The sequence below is a fragment of the Cinclus cinclus genome, chromosome 16 (genome assembly GCF_963662255.1).
Source record: "Cinclus cinclus chromosome 16, bCinCin1.1, whole genome shotgun sequence".
Taxonomy (NCBI): domain Eukaryota; kingdom Metazoa; phylum Chordata; class Aves; order Passeriformes; family Cinclidae; genus Cinclus; species Cinclus cinclus.
Window position 1 is genome coordinate 4,305,418 of NC_085061.1, and position 21,476 is coordinate 4,326,893.

At 45.2% G+C, this 21,476-nt stretch overlaps 1 protein-coding gene across 1 annotated transcript in view; it reads left to right on the top strand.

The window, feature by feature from the left end:
* Positions 1-875: 875 nt before the first annotated feature.
* Positions 876-21,476, top strand: part of TTYH3 (tweety family member 3) — a 69,712-nt gene continuing 49,111 nt past the window's right edge. Inside the window, exon 1 of the mRNA XM_062503626.1 lies at positions 876-998. Coding sequence (XP_062359610.1) covers positions 876-998 — 123 coding nt within the window. The remainder of the gene's footprint in view (positions 999-21,476) is intronic.

Below are 21,476 nucleotides of genomic sequence, written 5' to 3' on the forward strand. Positions count from 1 at the left end.
TGGGGATGTGGTTTGATGCTGGCTGTGGACACCCACCCGCTGCCACACGTGGCCCTGTGCCCAGCACCACAAAGTCACAGAGTCATTAAGGTTGGGAAAGACCTCCAAGATCACCAAGTCCAACCATCAATCCGGCACCACAACCATTTTCACTACTAAACCATGTCCTCAAGAGTCATATCCACACATTTTTGAGGTATTCTGAGAAATCCCAAGACTTTGTTCAAATTATTATTTTATTATTTTTCTCCTCGTGCCATCACACAGTGAGAGGCGTCTCTTTAGCGTTCACCCGTGCTCCCGTTGCTGCCATTGCTGTGCGAGTGCCCAGCCAAGGCAGAGCTGGATAACATTCTGCCTTTATGAACTGTGAATTCAGGACGGGCAACCTTGCTGCCTCCGCATCTTAGGAGGAGCCTTGAGAGACGGACTGGAGAGGAACTAACAATAAGCGACTTTATGACTGCATTTACCACTTGCCGCGGCACAAATCGCTTTCACCGCGCTGCGTTTTAGGCCAAATCCAAAACGCACCTTCCGCTGTTCGAACAGTGTGAGATCCACAGGAAATCTGCCGGAAAACGAACCCAACTCCACGGCGCGGGCCGGGGCCCGGGCAGGGACCCCCGATCCCGGGGGAGCCGTGCGGGGCCGGGCCGGGCCGGGGCGGGGCGGCGGCGGCGGCGCCAATGGGAGCGGGCGGGCGGCGCCGGGAGCGGGCGGCGGAGCCTCTCGGCGAACAAAGAGGGAGCGGGAGCGGGCGGGGGCACGGCGAGCGGCGGGGGGACACCCGGCCATGCGGGGCCGGCGGCCGCGGAGCGGGTGAGGCGGGCGGCGCTCCATGGCCGGCGGCTCGGGGTGAGGCAGGCGCGGGCATGGCGGGTGTGAGCTACTCGCCGCCCTGGTGGGTGAGCCTGCTGCACCGCCTGCCGCACCTCAGCCTGCGCTGGGAGCTCACCGCCGCCGACTTCCGACCGCACGACGCCGAGTACCAGCAGGTGGGTCCGCCGTGTGTGCGGGGTGCGCGCCGCCGGCCGTGCGGGGCAGCGGGTGCGGGGCTGGGCCCGCCTGGAGGGCGGAGGAGGAGGAGGTGGAAGAGGAGGAGGGGGCGTGCGGCCCCGCTGGGGCTCCCCGGTGGGTGTCCGTGCTGCCGTGTGCCCCCTGGCCCGGAGCTGCGTGGCCGCCGCACGAGGAGCAGGTGTCCCCGCAGGGCCGGGTGCGGGATGGGAGCGGAGCTCGGAGCTCAGCACCCCCGGCGGCACGGGCAACAATCCCGAGCTGCCCTCAGCCTGCCCGGTGCCCGAGTTCTTCTTGGGAGAAGGTGAAATTACGGACTGATAAAATCACTGAGGTTGGAAAAGCCCTCCAAGATCAGTGAGCTCAACCTTCGACCGAATCCCACCGTGCCCACTGACCCACATGGCAAAGCGGGGCGGGAGCCGGCCCTGCCCCGGCCCGGTCCCAGCGCTGCCCAGGTGAAGGCACCGTGCCGGCCTGGAGCCCCTGGCCGGCCCGCAGTCCTCCGTGGGCTGTGACAGTCCTGTGCAGGCTCCGCTGACCATCCACATTGATGCCGCCAGCCCCGCAGCGAGGCCAGCAGTGCCTTTCCAAAACCGGCTGCCTGCCTGCTGGAAAACAGATGACTTAATGCACGAGAGTGGCGTTAGCATCAAGTGCACAGGAGGATGCTCGCTAAATACTTGTGTGCGGTTTTTTCTTTTTCTTTTTTTTTTTTTTTTTTTTTTTTTAAGTGCTGCTTAGCCTGTATCCTGTGCTTGGTTGGCTAGGCATGTAATTAAAATGATTGTGGAGTGAATCTGTGTGCTCCAACATCTGTGTTCTCTGCTGTCATCTTGGAACAGAGCTGCAGTGACTCTGCTGCCTCGTTTTGCCACGGTCTCTGGTTTTCAAAACACCATTTTGGCTTTTCTGAACATAGTTGCAGTGTCCTATATACACAGCCTGCTAGCATGCACACAGGCATGAAGGCTAAAGCATCAAAACAGTTCTTGTTTAACCTAGAAGTGGAAGGTATTAGAAATACTTCGGGAAGCTGTATGGTATGGCTTTTTGTTCTAAACAGATGAACAGATCTGAGGACTGAAGCTAAAGTGAAATGTGAGAGATGTATTTAGAGAGCCATGGGTAGACATAGAGGAACATCTTTATACCAGTAAATCAAAGGACTTTTGAGCTAACTTTGTATTTTGAGGCTTCCATTTGTTAATTCGTTTTAGTTCCCTTGGCTTAGCAGAGTTCAAGATGGCCACATGCAGATGTAATGCTGCACAGCAGCTGAACTGTATTTCCATGACCTCAGAGGGTAGCTGCCTTGAAAACCAGGGATATATGATCCTGGAGATCAGAAGTTAAGAGTTCATTGAAAGATCTTCTTGGAGTGTGTTATCATAAAATAAGCACTTTGTGACCTTTTGAATAGACAGCAGATGTACCAGTTTTCACTTGAATTGCTTAAAAGCATTCCTAGCAATAATGTGGGGTTGTGTTTGTTTGTCAGATAATTTTTCTGCAGTAATCATATTCCCAGTTAAAGCCTTCTGCTATTCTCCTCCTGTGTAGCTGCCTCCCCTCTCTTGATGACATTAAGGACTTCCTGCACAGCAGTCGATGGCCTTTTAAGTCTTAACATCAGCTCGCAAGAAAACATCTTATCAAATCCAAACTCGAATGTCTGGATTACTGAGGCATCTGTCATCAAGAGAATGATTTGAGCAGCAGCAGCTTTGCTGGTTTTGGTGTTGGTGAGGGGTAGGCAGCAAGCAGGCTCCAGCACTGCAGCCTGTGCTATCGGTGTCGTGGTTATATAACCACGCTGCTGTGGCTCTGTGAGTTGACTCTGGAGTTCGTAGGCACATAGATTAATTCTAATGCAGTGAAACAGGGAAACTTAATCCAGGACTGGGAACTGTAATGCTAAATGCTCTCTTGTGCTTTAAGTGCTTCTGAGGGCCTTTTGGTCTGAACTCTAGACTTTTTTTTTTTTTTTTTTCTTTTTATGAATTTGCACCTCTTGGTCTGTTTGCAGCATGTGCTGGGATTGTCTTCCCTTATCTTTAGGAATCTCTGGTATTTTACAGGTGAGATCATATTACTTAGGAAAATGGACTTAGGCAGTTCATTTTTTTAATTTTAACACTGCCTTATTTTTCTTTACTTTGTAGGTCTCACTGGTGCAAATTGTGTATATTTTTGTTTTCTATTCCATTAGCGATTGATACTGTGATTCTTAAGTATGAATTGTTGAACTACACAATGCATTTGATTCCCCCTGAAAAATTCCCTGAAATCAAACCCCCTGAGGCTGAGGAGAGGTCAGTGGGGGGATGCTAGATGAAGTTATGGGGACAGGTAAGGGCAGGGTGTCCCTAACTGCAGTAAGGAAGGATTACATTTGCTAAACTATGTAACTCCAATGCATCAGGTAGTTGGACTGCTGTCATAAATAGCCATACAGATGGGCTCAGTGTCAGTCCCATTCTGGCATGTTTTGAGGAAGGAAGCAATGTACCCTTTCTGATTCTATACTGCTTCTCTAGAAAAGATTTCCCAACCCGTGACCACGGAAAAGCAGCATTTCTTTTATAAAACTCTTTACTTTAGTAACCTTTTAGTAAATACCCACCTGTTTCTTGTACTTGTGCTTTGATGATGGGCTTTGAAGTCGTGCATCAACTGAACATTCCTCTCTAGACTGAAGTGGAATGCAGTGGCTTGGGTTTGCATGTTGTCCTGTCACTTATTGCAGTGCCACGTGCTGCTGCAGGTGAGGAGGCTGCTGCCTGAAGAGGCTTTGCACCTCTGCCTGGTGAGGATTAGTGTAATGCCAAGCCACTATTCCCCTGAAGCAGCAGCCGAGCAATTGTGCCCTGAAGCCTCTCTGAAGGTTGGCACAGGCTGCCAGTATTTGAAGTCTAGGTCTTTGTTAAGTTTTCTGGGACCCTGGGTGATGGGGAATGTCTTGCAGGATGTAGATCCAACGGCTGCTTCTGCTGTTCTGTCCCCTCTAGTCCCCTGGCCAGAGCAGCAGGGTCGCCTGCTGTGTGCTGGGCTGTCCCAAGGCGGCTGCAGCCATTGTGTACCAACCTACTGGGGCTTCCTCCTTTTGTCTGAGAGCATGAGAAATGCTCATGGCAGTGCTGCTGCCAAGGGCTGAGATCAGTGCAGCTGCAGGTTTTGGCAGCATACCTTCTTCACCTGAGACGGGCTCTAGAACACTCTCTCTTGGTATTGCTTTACTCTTCATCTTCTCCCACAGCATATCTTGTTGCATTAGGTTAGACCAGTGTGTGTGAGTGTGGAGGAGCAGAACAGATCCTTCCCCTCTGGACTAGATTGTTTAAAAATGCATGAGTATCCTGATGTCCTTCAGATGCTCTGCTTCTGCCACAACAAGCAGTACAACCAGTTGTTTTCTTTTTCTGGGGGAATTGAGGTGAATCTCCATGTAGAATCAGCTGGGGTTGTGATCCTTCTTCTGCAGAGGTTTGGCACGCTGGTGAGTTCTATCAGAGCTGCTTGCAGGACTTGCTCCATAGTCCTCCCTACAGAGGATCTTATCAGACCAGTTCTTTTCCTAATCCTCCCGTGAATCATTGGGGTTGAAAATATCTTGATACGAACAGCTTTGTTCTGGCTGTATTCTCATCTGAGTCATACTGCAGTGCTCTGCAAAGCCTTTTCATTGTGTAGTGAGTCACAAGTTCTAGAGTGAAGGGGATGTAAAAACGGAGCAGAGCTCCTGTTCCTTCTGACAGCATCATGCTAATACCAGTTCTGGTCTCCCTGCCTTTTGCTGCTGATAAAATCATGATGATCTTACCAGAACTGTCCACTTACTTTCCAGTTCAGTTGATTGGCCCAGTGAGACTGAGCTGAGGCTGCTGCTGTCACTAGTTTAATTTATTTAGCAATGTAAGTACTCCTACTTCTGACTGACTTGGCTGCATGGCATTGAATTCACTTTCTTTTTCAGGGTAGAATTGTTTAAGAGCCTTGAGGTAGTGTGGAGGTCACATGCTGGAAAGAAACAGAGAAGCTGAATAGATTTGTAATACAGCACAACAACAGGTAATGGGATATCTGCTCCAGTTAGGGTGTCTGTATACTGACAGACAAGGAGACTACAGCACTTCAGCTCTGGAGTCTGACTGGGCTGAGAAGTGTGCTGTGAACAGTGAGGGAGAAAAAAGGCTGTAAAAGCTGAGCCATGGAGCACTTTGGAGTTTCTGCTTTTTCTTCATTGCTGGAAACTGGCCATATTGACACAAACCTACGTAAACACACAGGTTGTGTGAGTCAGGATAGAATAAAGAAAAACTCACCAGCATTTTGAAACTTCTCTTGCACCGCTTCGTGCCTTCTCAGTACGAGTCAGAACTGCAGATGCGTGGCTAGTAGGTGTAATGGCAGCTGTTTGTGCTTTGGAAGATGACTGATGATTGATTCACACCAATTAAGATGCAGAATCGTGCTGAAGGAAGCAGTGATAAGAGCAGGACACGCTCTAGTCCTTGGCTTTGAGATGCTCTTTTCAGTGTTGTCACCCAGGAGTTTCCTATCATACATCTGTCAGTGCTTTCATGTTGTAATGTTCTTTTTCTCCCTCTATACATGTGCTGAGAAGGGATCCAGCAAGGAAAGGTGCTGTGTAAGCCCAATGATCCTTCCCATTTTTTGGCTTGCAGACTCTAATCCAAGGCATGTGTGTTTGAATCCATAGCCAAAGGTTCGGCCAGGAATTAACTCTGTCAGGTACTTTCTGGCTCTGTGAGGCTGTTTCCCTACACATAATAACTAGTGTTGTCTTTGGAAGTGTTTCTTGGCTGGAGAAACATGATGGAGCCCAAACTGCCAAAAAACTTGGATTACAGAGATTGTTTTAGAACTTCCTCTACTGTACTGGCATCTTATTTCAATTTTGAAACCAGGAGTCTTTCTGTAAATTGGAAACATGTGTATTAGTCAAGTTGGATGACGTGTTTTTGTCTAGTTGGCTCAAAGTCAGAGGGTAATGTGCTTTTCTTAAAGGGGTTGGACTGAAGTTTTTTGTTTTTTTTTTCTTTCAAGAATAGATGGACCTCTTCCAAGGTCTGGTCAGCTATCCTGCTGTAGCATTAGTTTGCTTGTATTTCCAGAAAGGTTAAGTGACCCCTATTAACAGAATCCAATATTTTCTGATGAAATTGAAGTTGTTTTTATTTTTTTTAAGAACTGCTGGAAAATTCCCTCTTCCTTTTACTCATCAGTGTCGGCTGCATGAGTAACCGTGCAGTAATGTCTCCTATCAGCAAACTGGTGCTGTGCTCTGACTCTTCTGTCTTTGATCTGGAAGAGCCTTTGCTGAGGAACTGCATCACAATGAATAACCAAAACTGTAGAACCGAGGCAATTTTTGATGGCTGATTTTTACCAAAGTTAGACATAAAATGTTTTCTGTTGACCATTAATTCAGTCATGCAGCAGCATATGGTATGCAGAGAGGAAAAAAGTGCACCTTTGCCAGCTTTCTGTCTGCAGCCTTGCTTTGTTTTGCTGACCCATGCTGTGCTGCCACGTTTTCAGATGGTCTCCTGAGAACTTCCAGTTTCTGGAAACGCTGGCTGTAGATTACTCTACTCCAGTCAAAAAAAGGTAACTGTTATAAACGTATGGTTTTAGCAGAGTAAAAGGTATCTTGAAGAAACGTGAAACACCTTGTGGTGCATGGAGGAAAGGAGGTGCAGGTGAGTATGCAAAGATGTAAACCACGCTTGCTTCCTCTGGGTGGGATCCTAAAAGTACTTATCCTGCCAGAGAAGATGCTGGTACTCAGCCTGATGAGCTTCCCAGTCTTAAAACACATGTATGGAGCATGTGGTGCCCTGAAGGTACCATGCTGGTCTCAGCTGGAAGGGTAGAACCAGAGTTTAAAATGTGTCTGGTTGTGGTGGCCAGCTGCTGGCACCCTGGTGCTTCTGCACCTACACAACATTTGTCTTCCTGAGAATGCTCCATTTTTATCCACATGAGTGTAACACCATATGACTCCTGGTCTGCAAAACCTGATCTCTAGCAGTCTGGAGAAAGGGATAAGCAAATCCAGTTCAGTCCTACCATGCCTTGTCTCTTTTTGTTTTTTTCCCCTTCATGCCTTTTTGGAGCAGAGGCACTTGTGTGATCTCCAGGTTAACAGAACACCTTTGTTTAAATGTTGATTCAATAAAGCAAGCAGTGCTTAAAGCAGATGTTGATGTGGATTTTTAGTGTTCTTTATTTTTTGTTATTAGGGAAAGTGAGAAATTCTCACCCAGAAGACCATATCCCATTAGGCACGACTCTGGAGATTAAGGGTAGGCAGTCAGGTGCTTTCTCAAACTTAATCCCAAGGCTCTGAATGTGGATTAAGAGTCTGTGCCACATGTCTTCTTGATCTCTTACTTGTATTTTGGGATTTTATTTAATTTGGAAGCTGTAAACAAAAACCTGTCCATTGATTAGAAGAGAGAGGGAAGTTTTGGGCCTGTGTCTTGTCAGGTTTCTTGCCTTTTGTCTTCAGAGCAGAAGGTCGAAGGAGGAACCACCCTCCAAAACCTTGCAATTTCTGTGGTTTTCTTCCATTCTTTCTGTTTGGTTTGGTTTTTCCTCTCCTTTTTCTCCTAGGCTAATTTTACACCTCTTCTCCTGCTCCCCTTGCCCCACCAGCACTTACTGATGGAAAGGGTGAAGTCCAGAGCCGATGTTGTTTGCAGAGCTTGCACGGTCACCTTCCAGGAGACACTCCTGTACGTGTGAGGATGGGTGTGCTGAAGGCCCAGGTGATGGCCAAAGCTTCTCCTGAAGTCATCCTTTCACAGTCTTTGATGTCAAGTGAATTTGCTTGGGTGGCTGCAAGCAAACAGTAGGGTGGTGCTCACTCTTCATTTTCTTAGGGTGGAGGGGAGTCAACACCTTGTTTGCATTAGCCTCTTGTTGACTCTCAGTTCTCTTCTGTTTTAACTTTCACTAGTAACTTTTCTATCAGTTATGATGAGATTTCCCATTCCTCTTGAATGAGTAGGAGAACTTGGCTTGTTTTCAGCTGAATATGATTCCCATAGCTGGGGGAAGGGATGTGATGTCTGGGAATTTATTTGCTCTAAGATTCAGATGAGACCTGAGTGACTTTGGAATATATCAGGATGGCCTACTGTAGTGAACCTCAATTCTCATTTCTAACACATGAATAAGACTCATAATACTCAGGGATTTATTATTGTTATTTCTTCAGCATACCTCAATAATAATAATAATAATAATAATGATAATATCCAAGCCCAGTAACTTTGCTGAGCTCTTGGCATGGCTGTCTTCTCTTTCTGGGTATGTCACCCTACTAGTTCTTTGTTTTACCTGATGACAATGATTAACAAGACAGATGAGCTAAAATCAAGGAGGATCAAGTTCATGCAACACTTCTAGTCCTGGGGATGCATTCATATGACAGTCTGAAAAAACAAAAAAGTCATCCCTGTTAGAAATCCTCTCCTTTCCTCTACTTCAAGGGGTGGCTGATGTTGTGTTGCAGTGGGAAAATACTAGGAATTAGTTACATTTATTCTCAAAATACAATTTTTTTTTTTTTTTTTGCTGCATGGCAAAAGGGTCTCCAGGTACCTAGTGAATAGTGACTGTGAGGCAGAGCCATGTTGATGCCATTTCTTTTGTTTTCTGTGTTGGATAAACTAGGAAAGAGGAAAACTTTCACGTTGCAAGAGCTTTAATTTCACCCCCTTTTTTTTTTTTTTTTTTTTTTTTTTTTTTTAGATTTCTGTGTAAGGAGCCACTTATAGTTTGAGTCTGATCTTCTAATTGTGGGCTTTAGGGTTTGGTAAGCTGCAAATGTGCACGTTTTTTCAAAGTAGTCATTTGTGTGCTAAGGCTGCAAGGCTATTCTCTTGCAAGAAAAAAGAAAAGTAGGTTAGCGTGCAATCCATGGCCACAGCAGTTGGTGTAACTCAGTCACAATAGTGGTGCCATTCCCCTCTCCAGGCACTGGGATATGAGGGTAATGTTTGCAATAATATGTGCTTTCAAATGCTTATCAGGTTTCTTGCTTCAGCAGATGTAATGTGTGCCAGCCCTCTTTTAAGTTATTATTTTAACAAATAGGCGGGTTTTGGTCAATGGTAAGAGCAGCATTGAAACCATCCAGGGAAAGGGCTGACACTCCCCTTCACCTTCACTTAAACTGGAGCTGCACCCTTGGATTACGATTTCCTGGTCACTACTAAATGCTTTCTCTGGCTGATATGGCTCAGAATGGTGCCACACGTGCATATGCATGAAAGCCCTTTGTAGTGTGAAATTAGGGATGAAAGATATTGCTAATCAGCCCTAACAATGCAGGACTTATTCTTGGACTAGGGGAAAAGGGAATGTGGGGAATGGATGTTTCACAAATGTGGAACACATTCAGGCGTGTTGTTATGCCAGTGTTGGTGTCTGTGCACGGACGCCCTTTTCAGGCTGTAAAATGCTGCTGTTCATGCAGGGAATTTAAACAAGCCTTCTATTCAGTGCCGAAATTCAAAATAACGCCAAAATCCAAATGGAGGCACTTCAGTTGCATAATAGTGTCTGTTACAAGGAGGCCTTGGTGCAGTGGGTGATGTAATGCTCCTTAAGATAAGGCCCAAACTGGGGTTGGGGAACAAGGCAAGATGGTGTCAGTGACAGAGCCACTAAAAGTATTGCTAATGGTATCAAAGCTATCCATAGGGTGTTAATTAGCGCTCCTGAATAATTCCAGAGTTGATCGTGTTACAACTGTACATGTGGAAAAAGTGCACGGTGCTACCAGTTTTCTCTGACTGTAATCGCTTTTTCCCTGGGGTGAGCGTTCTTGGAGTTCAACAGTGTGCTCAAGTTCCTGGAGCTGATGAAGTGGTCATTTTTTGACACTTGCTCTAGGAGCTAAGGCTGCCTCAGTCTGCCGAGGAGAAGCTTCCCGCTGGAATTGCCATGCTCCTCCTTGGGGCTGTGCCCGGAGCTGTTACTGTTCCGAGGCCTCCGGCAGTTTGTTACTTTATTTGCTCCTTAAGCTTCTGGTTAACATATAGTGATTTTCTTTGGTGTAGGAATGGTTGTTGTTGCATCCTCGCTACAGGCGCAGTCTGTTTTTGGGTCTGGCGTGGTCAGAGGGGTGACACAGGATCGCTGCCTTACCTATGGCCTTCCCCATCCCCTTTCTCCCTTCTTCTACAGTATTCACTCCAGGAAATGCTGAGAAACTCGGGAGTAATGGAATTCATGAAATTCAAGCTGTGCCTCAATGAAAACGTGTTTTCAATTTCTGCCTCCTTGGGAGGCTGGGACTGAAGTGCGATTGTTGGCAGGGGCTGGGGCCGGGGTGAATGAATGCAAGCGCCGGAGTCAGCAGCGCTCTGCGGAGCCTCTCGCCGCTCTCCGCATTCAAAGGCTGCTCTGAGCTTTGTGGCAGCTTCAGGAAGCGTTTTTGTATTCGGCTCTCCAAAAAAAAAAAAAAAAACCAAAAAAAAAACAAAATAAAAAGAAAACCCGGGCGTTTTCCTGCTGGGTTTGATCTGGTTGTTGGGGTCTGAATGACAGTGACGTGTTGGAGAGGAATGTGATGGGGGAAGCATCAGCTGGGGGTGGTTTATCCCTCCCTCTCTGCTCTTGATCCTGCTCACGGTGTCCTTTGAGTGTCCTGCAGCCGATTAAGGGTGAGAATTATAATGGTGACTCAAAAGCCTTTGGTAAAACTCATTAATTCATTCCTCCTTTAATTAGACACCCAGCCATGGGCTTGTAATTATCAGAGCCCAGGAACATTTGCAGCTGTACTAAGCCGTGCTGCATCAATTGCAGAAATCATGGATTTTTGGCAAATGCAGATAATGTGAACTCTTGTCAGGTCTGGTTTTTGGTGAGGAGCATGCAAGGGCATGGAAATGAAAGAAGCAGCTGATTGTGTGTTGTGACTGACGTCTGGCTGAGTCTTGCCTTGTGGTGTTGAACTGAGAGGAAAGGGTGGAGTTGTCCTGCTTATGAATATTGTTTTTTTTCCTTGGGAGGTGTAATAATGCAACTTCCAAAGAGAGAAAAGAGGAAGGAGAATATAATGAAAGTACTATCTTGATACGGAATATTGCATTAAACCTTTAACACCTGAGGGAATTACACTTTTGGAATAAGTGTAACAAGAACAGTTGCAGATGTTGTACACAGTACCCATGTTGCTTTCTGGAAGTTAGGGAATAGCTGTGTGTTCTATAATGAAAAGTACCAGGTACTTTTTTTGAGTCTTCTGGGGGAAATAAATCAATAGTGAACTTCTATTATTTTGTAATCTCTTCTTGTTTCTGAAGTGGGAAATAAGGTAATTTTTAGGAATAATTTTTGTGGCTTACCCCCAGCAACAGATGATTGGGGTCATCTGAGAGAAGCTTGTGCTGCTTCTGGTACCTTTGAAATGCTTATGGGTCTTTTTCTTTTGCAGAAGAAGAACTAGAGGGAAGGCTGAAAGAATTTCAGGGAAGGACTTGTTATTTCTACCCTATTGCATCTCTGCTTGTAGTTGTGATCCTTGTGAATGTCATGGTAGACCCTGATAATATGATCTCCTTTTAGCATTGGACTGGCAGGCTGTCAAGTGCAAGCAATCCAGAGAAAGGCACAGACCTAGGAAAAGGCTGGGGATAGAGATAGCTGGCTGCCACTGGACTTAGAAAGAGATGATTGAAGAGATGGGTTTCCTTTTAATATTTTTTCCATTAGGATTTTTAACTTGAGTAAGGTTAGAATGAACACTTTGGATGTGAAAAAACAGGAACTATTGCACAGTAGTAGATCAGAGGTACTGCTAGGCAATGGTGAGCATTAATGTTCATGTTCCCTTAAGAGGGAAACTGTTTCAATTGGAGTAGGTGGCAGGAAAAAATGGATCAGCTGTGTTTTGGGTCTTTCTGTCTGGATTTAGTGGAAAGCACAGATAGTACATCCAGTGAGAATGGAATGATTTGTTTGACACTTCTGTAGCTAAACAGAAGTCTTTACTTCTGATGAGCATGCTATTTTAAAACCACTGTACAACACTTCTAGTGTGGTTTTTTGTATTACAGTGTGTGGCTGCTGTCTTCTGTTTGTTCATCCCATCCCCTCCCCACACAGTCTGAGCTGTTGTTGGTTTATGAGACTGAGTAGTGCCTGGAACATGGGAGGGACTGGGCTTCATCCGTGGCCTCTGAGGTCATATATGCTGGGTCTGCTGTCCTTTCCTCATTTCTGTATATATCTGAAGTTCCTACAGCTTAGACAACAAACGTTGGATCAATTAGCTGGAGCAGCCAACTGACAGGGTTAAAATTGCTTTTCAATCTCATAAGTACAACTTGGCAAATATCCTGCTGAGGTTCTTGGCTGGTCTTGGAGACCATATTCTGGGGCAGGTTTTGTACTCTAGCAGTGAACCTCTTGATTACTGCAGCGGGGTTTTTTTGGTTGGTTGTTTGTGTTTTTTTGTTGGTTTGGTTTTTTGTTTTTTGTTTGGTTTTTTTTGGGTTTTTTTTTTTTGGTGGGTTTTTTTTTTTTGAGCTTTTTCAGCCTGACCTGCTGCAAACAAAAAAAATCTCCTCAAACACAAGCTCTTCAGTACTTTAAATGCTCCAATATTAAATGGCAAACTGAAGATGATGAATATGAAATAAGTCAGGTGCTGTTGACAGAATTCTCCATGTGCACAGGGGGTGCTCTGGGAGGTGCTTCCAAGGTCCCTGTGTTAGCAGAAGGCTCTTGGAGAAGCTGTGGAAATGCTCCTGGGTGCTGGGAGCGTTCTGCTGAGGTGTAAATAACAAGGTTGGACAGTTTACGCTGGCTCTGCTGTTTTTATTTGTGCAGCTTAGCTTTTGCCTTGGGTGATGTGGAGGTTATGGGAGAAGGAGGAAGGGACAAGATGTGAACTGGCCTCCTCTCCCAGCAGAGGATGATGAGAAGGTATGGGGATCTCGTTACCCTAATCCCCCCCTCCCTTGTTAATTCTTCTTGTCTCTACTTGCATCTTATGTCTGAAATTCTTACTGAGGCAACTGCATGCTGGGTCACGTGTGCCTCATTGCGGTGCCCTTTCAACCTTTTTTGTGTGGCTTTTGTTGCAGCTATTAAAATTCAGTTGCCTGCTATAGTATTTCATCGCTGTTAATTTTGTTCTCAAGAAAATGTTGCTCTGAGATATGGCTGCTTGTCTTATTCCTGTCCTAAATACATTTGCTAGCTAGATATGACATTTTCTGCCTGTGGTTGATCTACCTTTTGATGTCCTCTGCAGATCCAAGTTAATTTTTGTGGATAGATCTGAATCACCTTCTGCTGACAGGAGATGTACCTCTTGGACCACAGCAGTGACAAATACTACTGGTGACATGTAGTTCTGCAGGTGTAACCTATGGGCTGGACTCTCATCACTAACTTAATTATTACATTTGGTTTACATGTACTGGCTCCAGCAAGGGTGGTCTTGGTTATGTTATGCAATAAATTAAACACAAGGTTTCTAGGAAAGAACCAGTTTACAGGACAGGATTAGAATGCTCATCAAGGTTCAAGTTCAAACCAGGCGTGTCTGTTTTTCTCTGCCAAAGTGAAATTTGCTGCTTTGTCAGATGTAGTGAATATTGAGCTTCCTTTCTAACATCTGTGCCTTCAGCTGGGACTCACCAGCAGTTTAGTTCTTTACTTCCTACTCACAAACACATCCATCAGCATTTCTTTGATACTAAAGCTAGTCTACAGGGCTGTCATCCTTGAGGATGTGATCGACTAGGCTTTAATCCTTGAGTTTATGTTCAACTAGCCTTTGACATGCTGTTTTCATCCAACAAGTCACTGGTCATGTCTCCTGGGGAAGTGGAGATCCTGAGTATTTTCTGTGTAGCTGTACTCAGACCTTGGTCAGTGTGTGGTCACAGCTTTGTGCTGTGAATATTGGTAGCTGTAAACAGGGCTGAGAGCTTCTGGGAACTGCTGTTGTCTTCAGCTTTATTCTCAATGATGACTATTTTTTCCTGTGAAGAGCCAGGGCACGGGTGAAACGCAACCGCAGCTGTTCTAACACTGCAGTAAGGAGGTACCACGTGGTGAAAAGTTTGATGTTAACTGCAAGGTTTATCTTCTTTTTGTAGTCAAAACATTAACTATGCTGGGATAAGAATCTTGTTCTTGGTACACCTGTGTTTGGCCTGTGTGGCTCTGTCAGTATTTCTGCTGATGTGGATGACTGATGGCTGGAGGAAGAGTTTGTGTGTGTGCACATAGCATCAGTTGGGGGAATGGTGCTGGCCACTGCATGTGGCCATCAATGCTGCACTTGGGGTGCTGGTTCTTGCACAGTCCAGGCTGCAAAGATCTAAAACTCTTCCAGTGCTGCTGAGTGGGGTCTCAGTAGGTAGGAAAGCATCTCGTGTGGTTCCTGGCTGCTCACAGGGAACGGGGTCTTTAGGCTGTTTACGTTGTGTGCTTTGCTGTCATGTGTTTACCGTCCAGGCAGCAGCCAGATAACCCCCCAAGCTTGTGCCCCTGGTGAAAAGGCTTCCAAGTGGGGTTCCACATTCCAGGCACGTCCTGGCTCAAGCTGAGTTAGTCATGCATCTCACTAAGCGTGTCAGATCTGAGACGATCTGTCTCTCTTGCTTCTGCTCTTTAAATCCATGCACTGTAAAAGACAGTAATCAACAAAAGGGCAGTTGGAGTTCTGGAGCCTGATTACATGATCCTGTCACTTCTTTCACCCTGATCTTCAGAGACAGTGTTTTGAGTGCAGAAGTGTTTTCAGGAGCCTGGGAAAGTGGCTGGGACTGCACTGTTCAGCTGTAGGGCACTGTCTCAAATTAAAGAGTGGCAGCCAGTGATGGGAAAATACAAAATATCTCATTTTTTAGGAGAAAACCAAATGAAAACTTGATTCCATGCTATTGCTCGTGATCATATTCTGTATCTGGAAGCTACTGCTTAAGGTCCTAGTCGTTACGTGTGGGATTGCACTATCACATCTTTAAATGTATTCAAAAACCTGCTGTTCATGTGCCTTCCCTTACATGTGTTCCACCTGAGGGCATAATCTAGTGACAATACAATCACTTCCATAGCAACCAGCATGTGATAAACAGGATTATGGCACCTAGACAGGATGGAGGCATAAAGAATTCAGAAAGGAAGTGCCCCTTTGTGTAAATACCCTCATTATTGTGGAGCAAAGCAGGGTAAATAGTGACGTGTGTGTGATACCCAGGGGCTGTGTCACCAGGGAACGGGGGGAGGAGGAAGGGCACAGGTTCACGTGTGTCTTGTCCCTAAACTAATGTGACAAAGCCTTAAGAAGGTGAATCTGTGTCGTTGGCAAGGCAAGGTAAAGCCTACAGAGAGCCTGTTACTGATCTCAAGGTGCAAGTGCATCAGCCTGCATTGTCTCAGCTAATGAGATTAAACCCCTGGAGGCACCAGGGACATATTCTAGCCATCTCTTGCCTTCCCTTTTTCCACTTCCCAATCATGGACACTCTTATCCTCCAGTCTCTAGAGGGTAAGGTTTGTCTGCTATAAAATACTGCATTTTTCCCACTAATGCTGTCTGCAGAGTTAAAATACTTTCTCAATACGCATTCCATCTTGCACTCTCTTTTACTCTAAACTTGAGCTGTTTTATTGTCTAAGATGATGGGAAGAACCAACAAAATCAAAAGCTTTTGTCTTTAGCTCCTTCTGCAGAGAAGACAGTGTCATGTAATGTTCTAATGCAGACCCATAAAGGAAAGAGAACTACTTTACTTGCACACAGTTACTGCCACTGGTATTGTAGCTGGTTTTATGCTGCATACATTTAAGTGAGAACAGTTACTGAGTGCTTTGTAAGAGTGTTTGAGCAGCTGCTCTGCTCTACTTTGTTCTGCAGTTTATGCACCACTTGCTTTCGTTCAACAAAAGGCAGCATGAAAACACAGGAGTTATTGCAGATATTTGGTCTGTGCCTTCAGGGTATCTTATCATGGGGCTGGTCAAAACTTCTTTCTAGTGAACTGCTCTTGCTCTTGGCATCGTTTGGGTGATGTAACGAATGATTCGATTGCTTCAGTCAGTCAAAAGCACTGCTTGGCTCTCTCCCAGGAGCTTTAACACCTGCTAAAAGGGTGAAGAATTCTGGGCAACTGCTGCCAGCCCTTAAGTACTGTGAAAAGTCTCTTGTCAAAGATCCAGCTTTCTGTCCAGGTTGGGAGTCAAGATAATGTTCCCCACTAATCTAATGGCCTTGGTCAGAGCAGCTCTAACTCTATTGTTTTTAGAGAGCTGAGTTTGTGGAAAGGGATCCTGATCACTACTAGTGATACAAAATTGCTGAGGAGGACATGGCTGTCTTCTTTTTATTGTATTTTTACTGCTGGCTCTGCAACAGTGAGGTCTGACAGCCCCACCTGATTAGAGAATAAGCTTCAGTAAGAGATACTGAGTCCTACATTGGGGCAAGTAGGGTGGTTTTTTTTTTTGTGTTCCTAATTAGGATGCTCATCCAAAATATATTCACAAATGAGGCTTAAAATACCTGTCTATAAAGAATAGGAAGAAAAATTCCCTGTAGGGAAGGGAGGATCTCAAGCCTGAGATATTTCAAGTGTGAGTTGAATGTATGGTGCAGCCTGGCTTCAAAATATGTATAAAACTACTCAAGCAAAGTGGCACACCTGTCTCCCTTTTGTGGCAACCTTTATGGGAGAGTTCATACATAGCCTGGGGCTTTTCTGCTTTACACGCTGGTGAATCCCACTCTGGAATAATGCTCCAAACAGGCAGATTGCTGATCGTCCCATGCAACAAGGTATTTAGTGCCTCAGAAAACTGTTTGTACATGTAAAGTTAGCCATGAAGGTAAGTGTAGGTATTGGTGCTGAAGGTTACTGTATAAAGCCAAGGAATGTGGTCCCCTGGTCAAGATAAGGTGGCTGAAAGTCCATCCAGCTGCAGCAGTGAGCTGAAAGACACTGATATAAAAGTAAACACAGCAGGCAAATGGCAAATAAGTAACTAAGCACCATTTCCTAGTGCATATTTGTTGAAAATGTGTTCTAGGAACCACAGCAGCAAGAAAAGGTGGTATCATGTATTTCTGCATTTGTTATTCTGGAGCCTCTTGTTGATAATGCTGATCTGGCATGAACAGCTGGTTTTAAGTAGCCTAATTTAATTTTTAAGTTTGTGTAAGTACTCCCTGCAGGACTGATAAATGCTGTTTTTGTTGTTAGTGGACATGGGCAACCTTGGTGATGTTGCAACAACATATAAAAGTCATTTTAAGGCACCACAAGGTGTGTGTTGAACAATAGGCCAAAAGTCAGAGCAACCCCAGGGATGTTTCATAGCAGGAATGACCCATTGCTCAGCTACCAATGGCTGTGGCCTGAGTCTTGTATGGGAGGCTGGATTAAATATCCCTTCCCAAGAATTTTCAGGCCAGGACTCTCTCCTGACTCCGTGTTGCTTCAAAGAGCTGCAGTCGATGAGTGCAGAGTAGTAAGCTGCCTGTTGTCCATTGGATTTCTTCTTCCTTTGCTGGATCCCTCCTCATACTTCCAGTTTGAATGTTGTGGGCTGTGTTTCTAACCTGAGATGTGGGGCTTTAAAACAGCAGACTGAAGAGTCTGTGCTCCTCGGTTTTCATTCTGAAAGGCGTTGTAACCCAAGATCTGCCAGTCAGTAGTTGTGAATGTATTAGGGGAAGAAAAAGGGCCTGGTTTGTGGGTTAGAAGTGCAAGTCCCTCCCAAGGCAAAGTGAGATCTGGTGAGCAGGAGCACTGGAACCTGTTCTTCAGCAGGTGCTGGTGCATCCTCCTCTGCTGGCTGCCCTTTTGCAGGGATGTGACCACAGCAGCTGTTTTGTCTGAAGAAGCCTTTCCTTTGAGGTTTGTTGGGTGATGCTACAACACCTTGGGCTTGGCCTGTCAAGCTCTTCTGCTGTAGCACTTCTGTCTTGTTGTGATTCTTTGTGCATAGAAAGCACTGGTTATTAATCCAAAGGTAGCAGTCATACACAGAAATACACAATAGTAATCTCAGCATATCTAGAGACAAGAGAAAAAGGAGTTGGTGGGAAGACTAGCTCAGGATTACACTGTGAGGAGGGAGCTATCAGCCACTTTGGGATGTGAAAGGAAACATACTTCCTCCTTGTACTTCTTTATAGTTTTGGCCTCAGTGAGTAGCGTTGTAGATTCTCTGAAGGAAAGCTTCAGTGTGTTTAGGGATTTCAAGGTCAAAGGCCCAGGACTGGTGGCTGGTGGGGCAGTCTGTTGGTGGGAGGATGTGATGCTTTCAGAATGCACAACTGCAGTTGTGAGATGAATTGTCTTTTAGGGGGTGGAGAAGTGGGGGAAGTCTCCGTTATCAACAGCAAGTGTCCGAAGTGGCTTAAATTTCCCAGTGAAATACACAGTGGAAAAGTTGCAAAGGGTAAGTTTATCACAAGTAGAGAAATCAAATTGCAGTCAGTACCTTCTATAAAAGACACAACTTTTGCTTTTAGCTTGTGGGGCTCACTTTTTTCCTAGACAAAAGTTGTTGTTTAGTGTCCCAGTGGCACACAGCTCTGTGCTGCACTTATTTACAAGGTGTGGGTCTGTCAAGCTCTCAGCAGCTAAGCTTCCACAGGGCATGTGGACTTTGCATTTCTGCCTCCCAAACTGGTCCAAGCTGTGTTCTGCTGAGAGGTAGAAGCTTTGCAGTAATTTCTTCCCCAGATGTAGCTGTTATGAAGACAAATGTTGAAGGACTGTTTTCTCACAATGGTCCTCTGTCAAGGGCACTTGAGCGTTCACAAGTTACTGGATTAGCATAACAAGGGTGGCTTGAAGCAATGCTGATAAGAGCAGAGTGTTTCCTGCTAGAATTATGATCGAGCAACTTATAATTCTGCTGTCTTGCACTTTTTTTCAATCCTGGACATAAAAGGAAAGCTTTGGCTGCCTGAAGTGTCACCACTTCCTCTTCTGCATGTGTCAAGTGCAGAAGGATTTGGTGCTGTCCAAGTCTTCAGTGCACAGGCTGGGGCTGGTGCTAGAAGAGGTCACTCTTCTGGGAACTGTGGAGCATTGCAAAAATATTTCCTCCCTTCTGCTGTGTTTGGGAAGACTGTTTTTTTTCTGAAAACCCAGATAAACTGCATGTTCTCAAGTCCTGTGTGATTTGAGTGTTTTGTTGTTGCTGGTGGTTTTTTATTTAGATTCCTTTTGCAACATGCAGGTGCTTAGACATGCTAGAAGAGCCCAGGAGAAAACTTAGTGTTGTTACTTCCCTTACAAGTTAGACTAGAGTTTTGAAGTTGTTTTTAAAACCCCCAAACAATCAAAGCCAAACATCTTTATGTAAATCCTTGCAAACAAATTGACTTTAGGTTTGTCTGTGTGTACACTGAAACCCCAGGAAATCCAAAGGTTGTATGGAGCCCAAATTTTGCTGCAAGGTTTGTGATCTGAATCTTTGAAAAATGGGTCTGTTTCTCTGCAGAGTTGCAAATCTCTTTTTTTTTTTTTTTTTTTTTTTTAATGGGGAAGGAGATTCGGACCAGCACTTTCTGGCATTGTCTGTAACTGTGTGCTCAAAATCTCCTTTACTTTTTAATGACATTAAAGACTTTTCTTGGTCCTGATTTCCCATGGAATGGTACTGTTGTATCAGTGCTGCAGTGCCAAGACCTGTCTCTGTTGGTGAAACTACATCCAGCACCTATTTGGAATAAATACATTTATATTGCTTGTTGAACAAGTTAAAGAAATGGATAGTGCTGTATTCTAGCATACTGAACATGGTTTGAAATTAGATTTGAGCTGTGAACATGGATGTTTGTCTATGATAGGCACCTACAAGCAGAAAAATAGCACAATATTTTGGTTTCAATACTGAGTTTTTGTTTATGTAAATGACACCTAAATCTGAGGTCCTGCATGGGGAATTTTAACACTGATGTGACTCTTCCATGCCTAATAAAATTTGCAGCTTCAAACCTTTTAATCACACCTGTGTGAAGTAGAAGTTCATGGTTACTAAGGTTATGGTCCAGGATGGTGGCTGGAACATTTTGCACTCTGGGGCTGCTCAGTGATTAAATCAAGGCACTGACCAGGCTGGAAACAGGTTTTCACACCAGCTCAGAGGCAGGTCTGGTTCCAGTTATAGTGTAACTAAGCCTGGTATGCACAGGAGCAGCCCTGCTAGCCAGGGGCCAGGGTGTTTGAGCAGCTGCCCACTGAACCAGACTGAACATCTGATCCAGGCATGAAACACTGGATATTCATGGCAGATTAATTGTTATAAACCTGGCATAGAAACAAAGTCCCTGTGCCTTCATAGTGATTCAGCACTAAGAGTTGGATGGGAAGTGTGGGACATGACAGGCTTTGTGTAGAATCTCCCTTTTGGAATATCTTGGGGGGCTCAATGAAGAAGCAGAAATCAAGAACCAAAATAAAAGGTTGCTGGCTGACTTCTGTCTTCATGTGACCCCACAGGCTTCCTATACCATAGCCTTTTTTAAACCATCATAGAAAAAAACACGGTTCTGGTTTATAGGTGAGCTGTTTCCTGCCCTTTATGGCTTCTTTCTGGTATGGAGCTGGAAACAATACTGAGAGCAAATAGAACAACTTACTGGACTGCTGGTGAAAGGGTTTCTAACAGCATTTCATTTCTGGTTAATTTGTGACCTGCAGAACTGTAGCTGAGCAGGGAGTATTCCTCTTAAAGTGCTAACATCAACCCATCCTTTCCAGAACTTCTCTTTGTTTCTCTCTGCCCTTAAGACCACACTCTCTATCACTTTAACAGTCTTGAGCAGCTCTTGTTGCCACGTGAGCAGGCTATCAATTTTTCCCTCTTATAGCAGTAAACTATTTGTGATGTGAGGCTGTCCTTGGTGGTGTATGTACATCTGCTCCTTGCCAATACTCATGAGAGCTCTGGATGAGACCTGTGAAATGGGATGTGGCTGTTGTGTGTGACAGGGTCTGAGGTGGGGGTGTAATGCCACCCCACAGCTGGACAAGCAGTGGCACAGATGACTCTTCTCCAGAGCCCTGGAGCTCAGCTGGTGTCTGTAACAGAGCTCCAGTCTCCACCTTCCCTGCAAGCTCCCCTCTTGCAAGTCCATCTGCATTTTTGAAGGCCTCTTCAGAGTTGTACCTCTTTAGAAGAGTGATGAGGTTGAAAGTCAGATACAGGGCTGGGCAACTCAGTTCAGGCCCATCCTGAAAATCCATCCATCAGGAAAATGGTTTTCCAGTGCTGCATTCCAATAGGAAGTGTCAAGTCTGATAAATAGGCTCAAGCTTCCTTACTTCTTTCTTCCCTAGAGCTTAGTTTCTAGAAAGACATATTGTTATGTAAAATATTGGAGACAGACACCAGGGACAAGCCTGGGTTGGAGTCAGGGCAGAAATATTTTAATT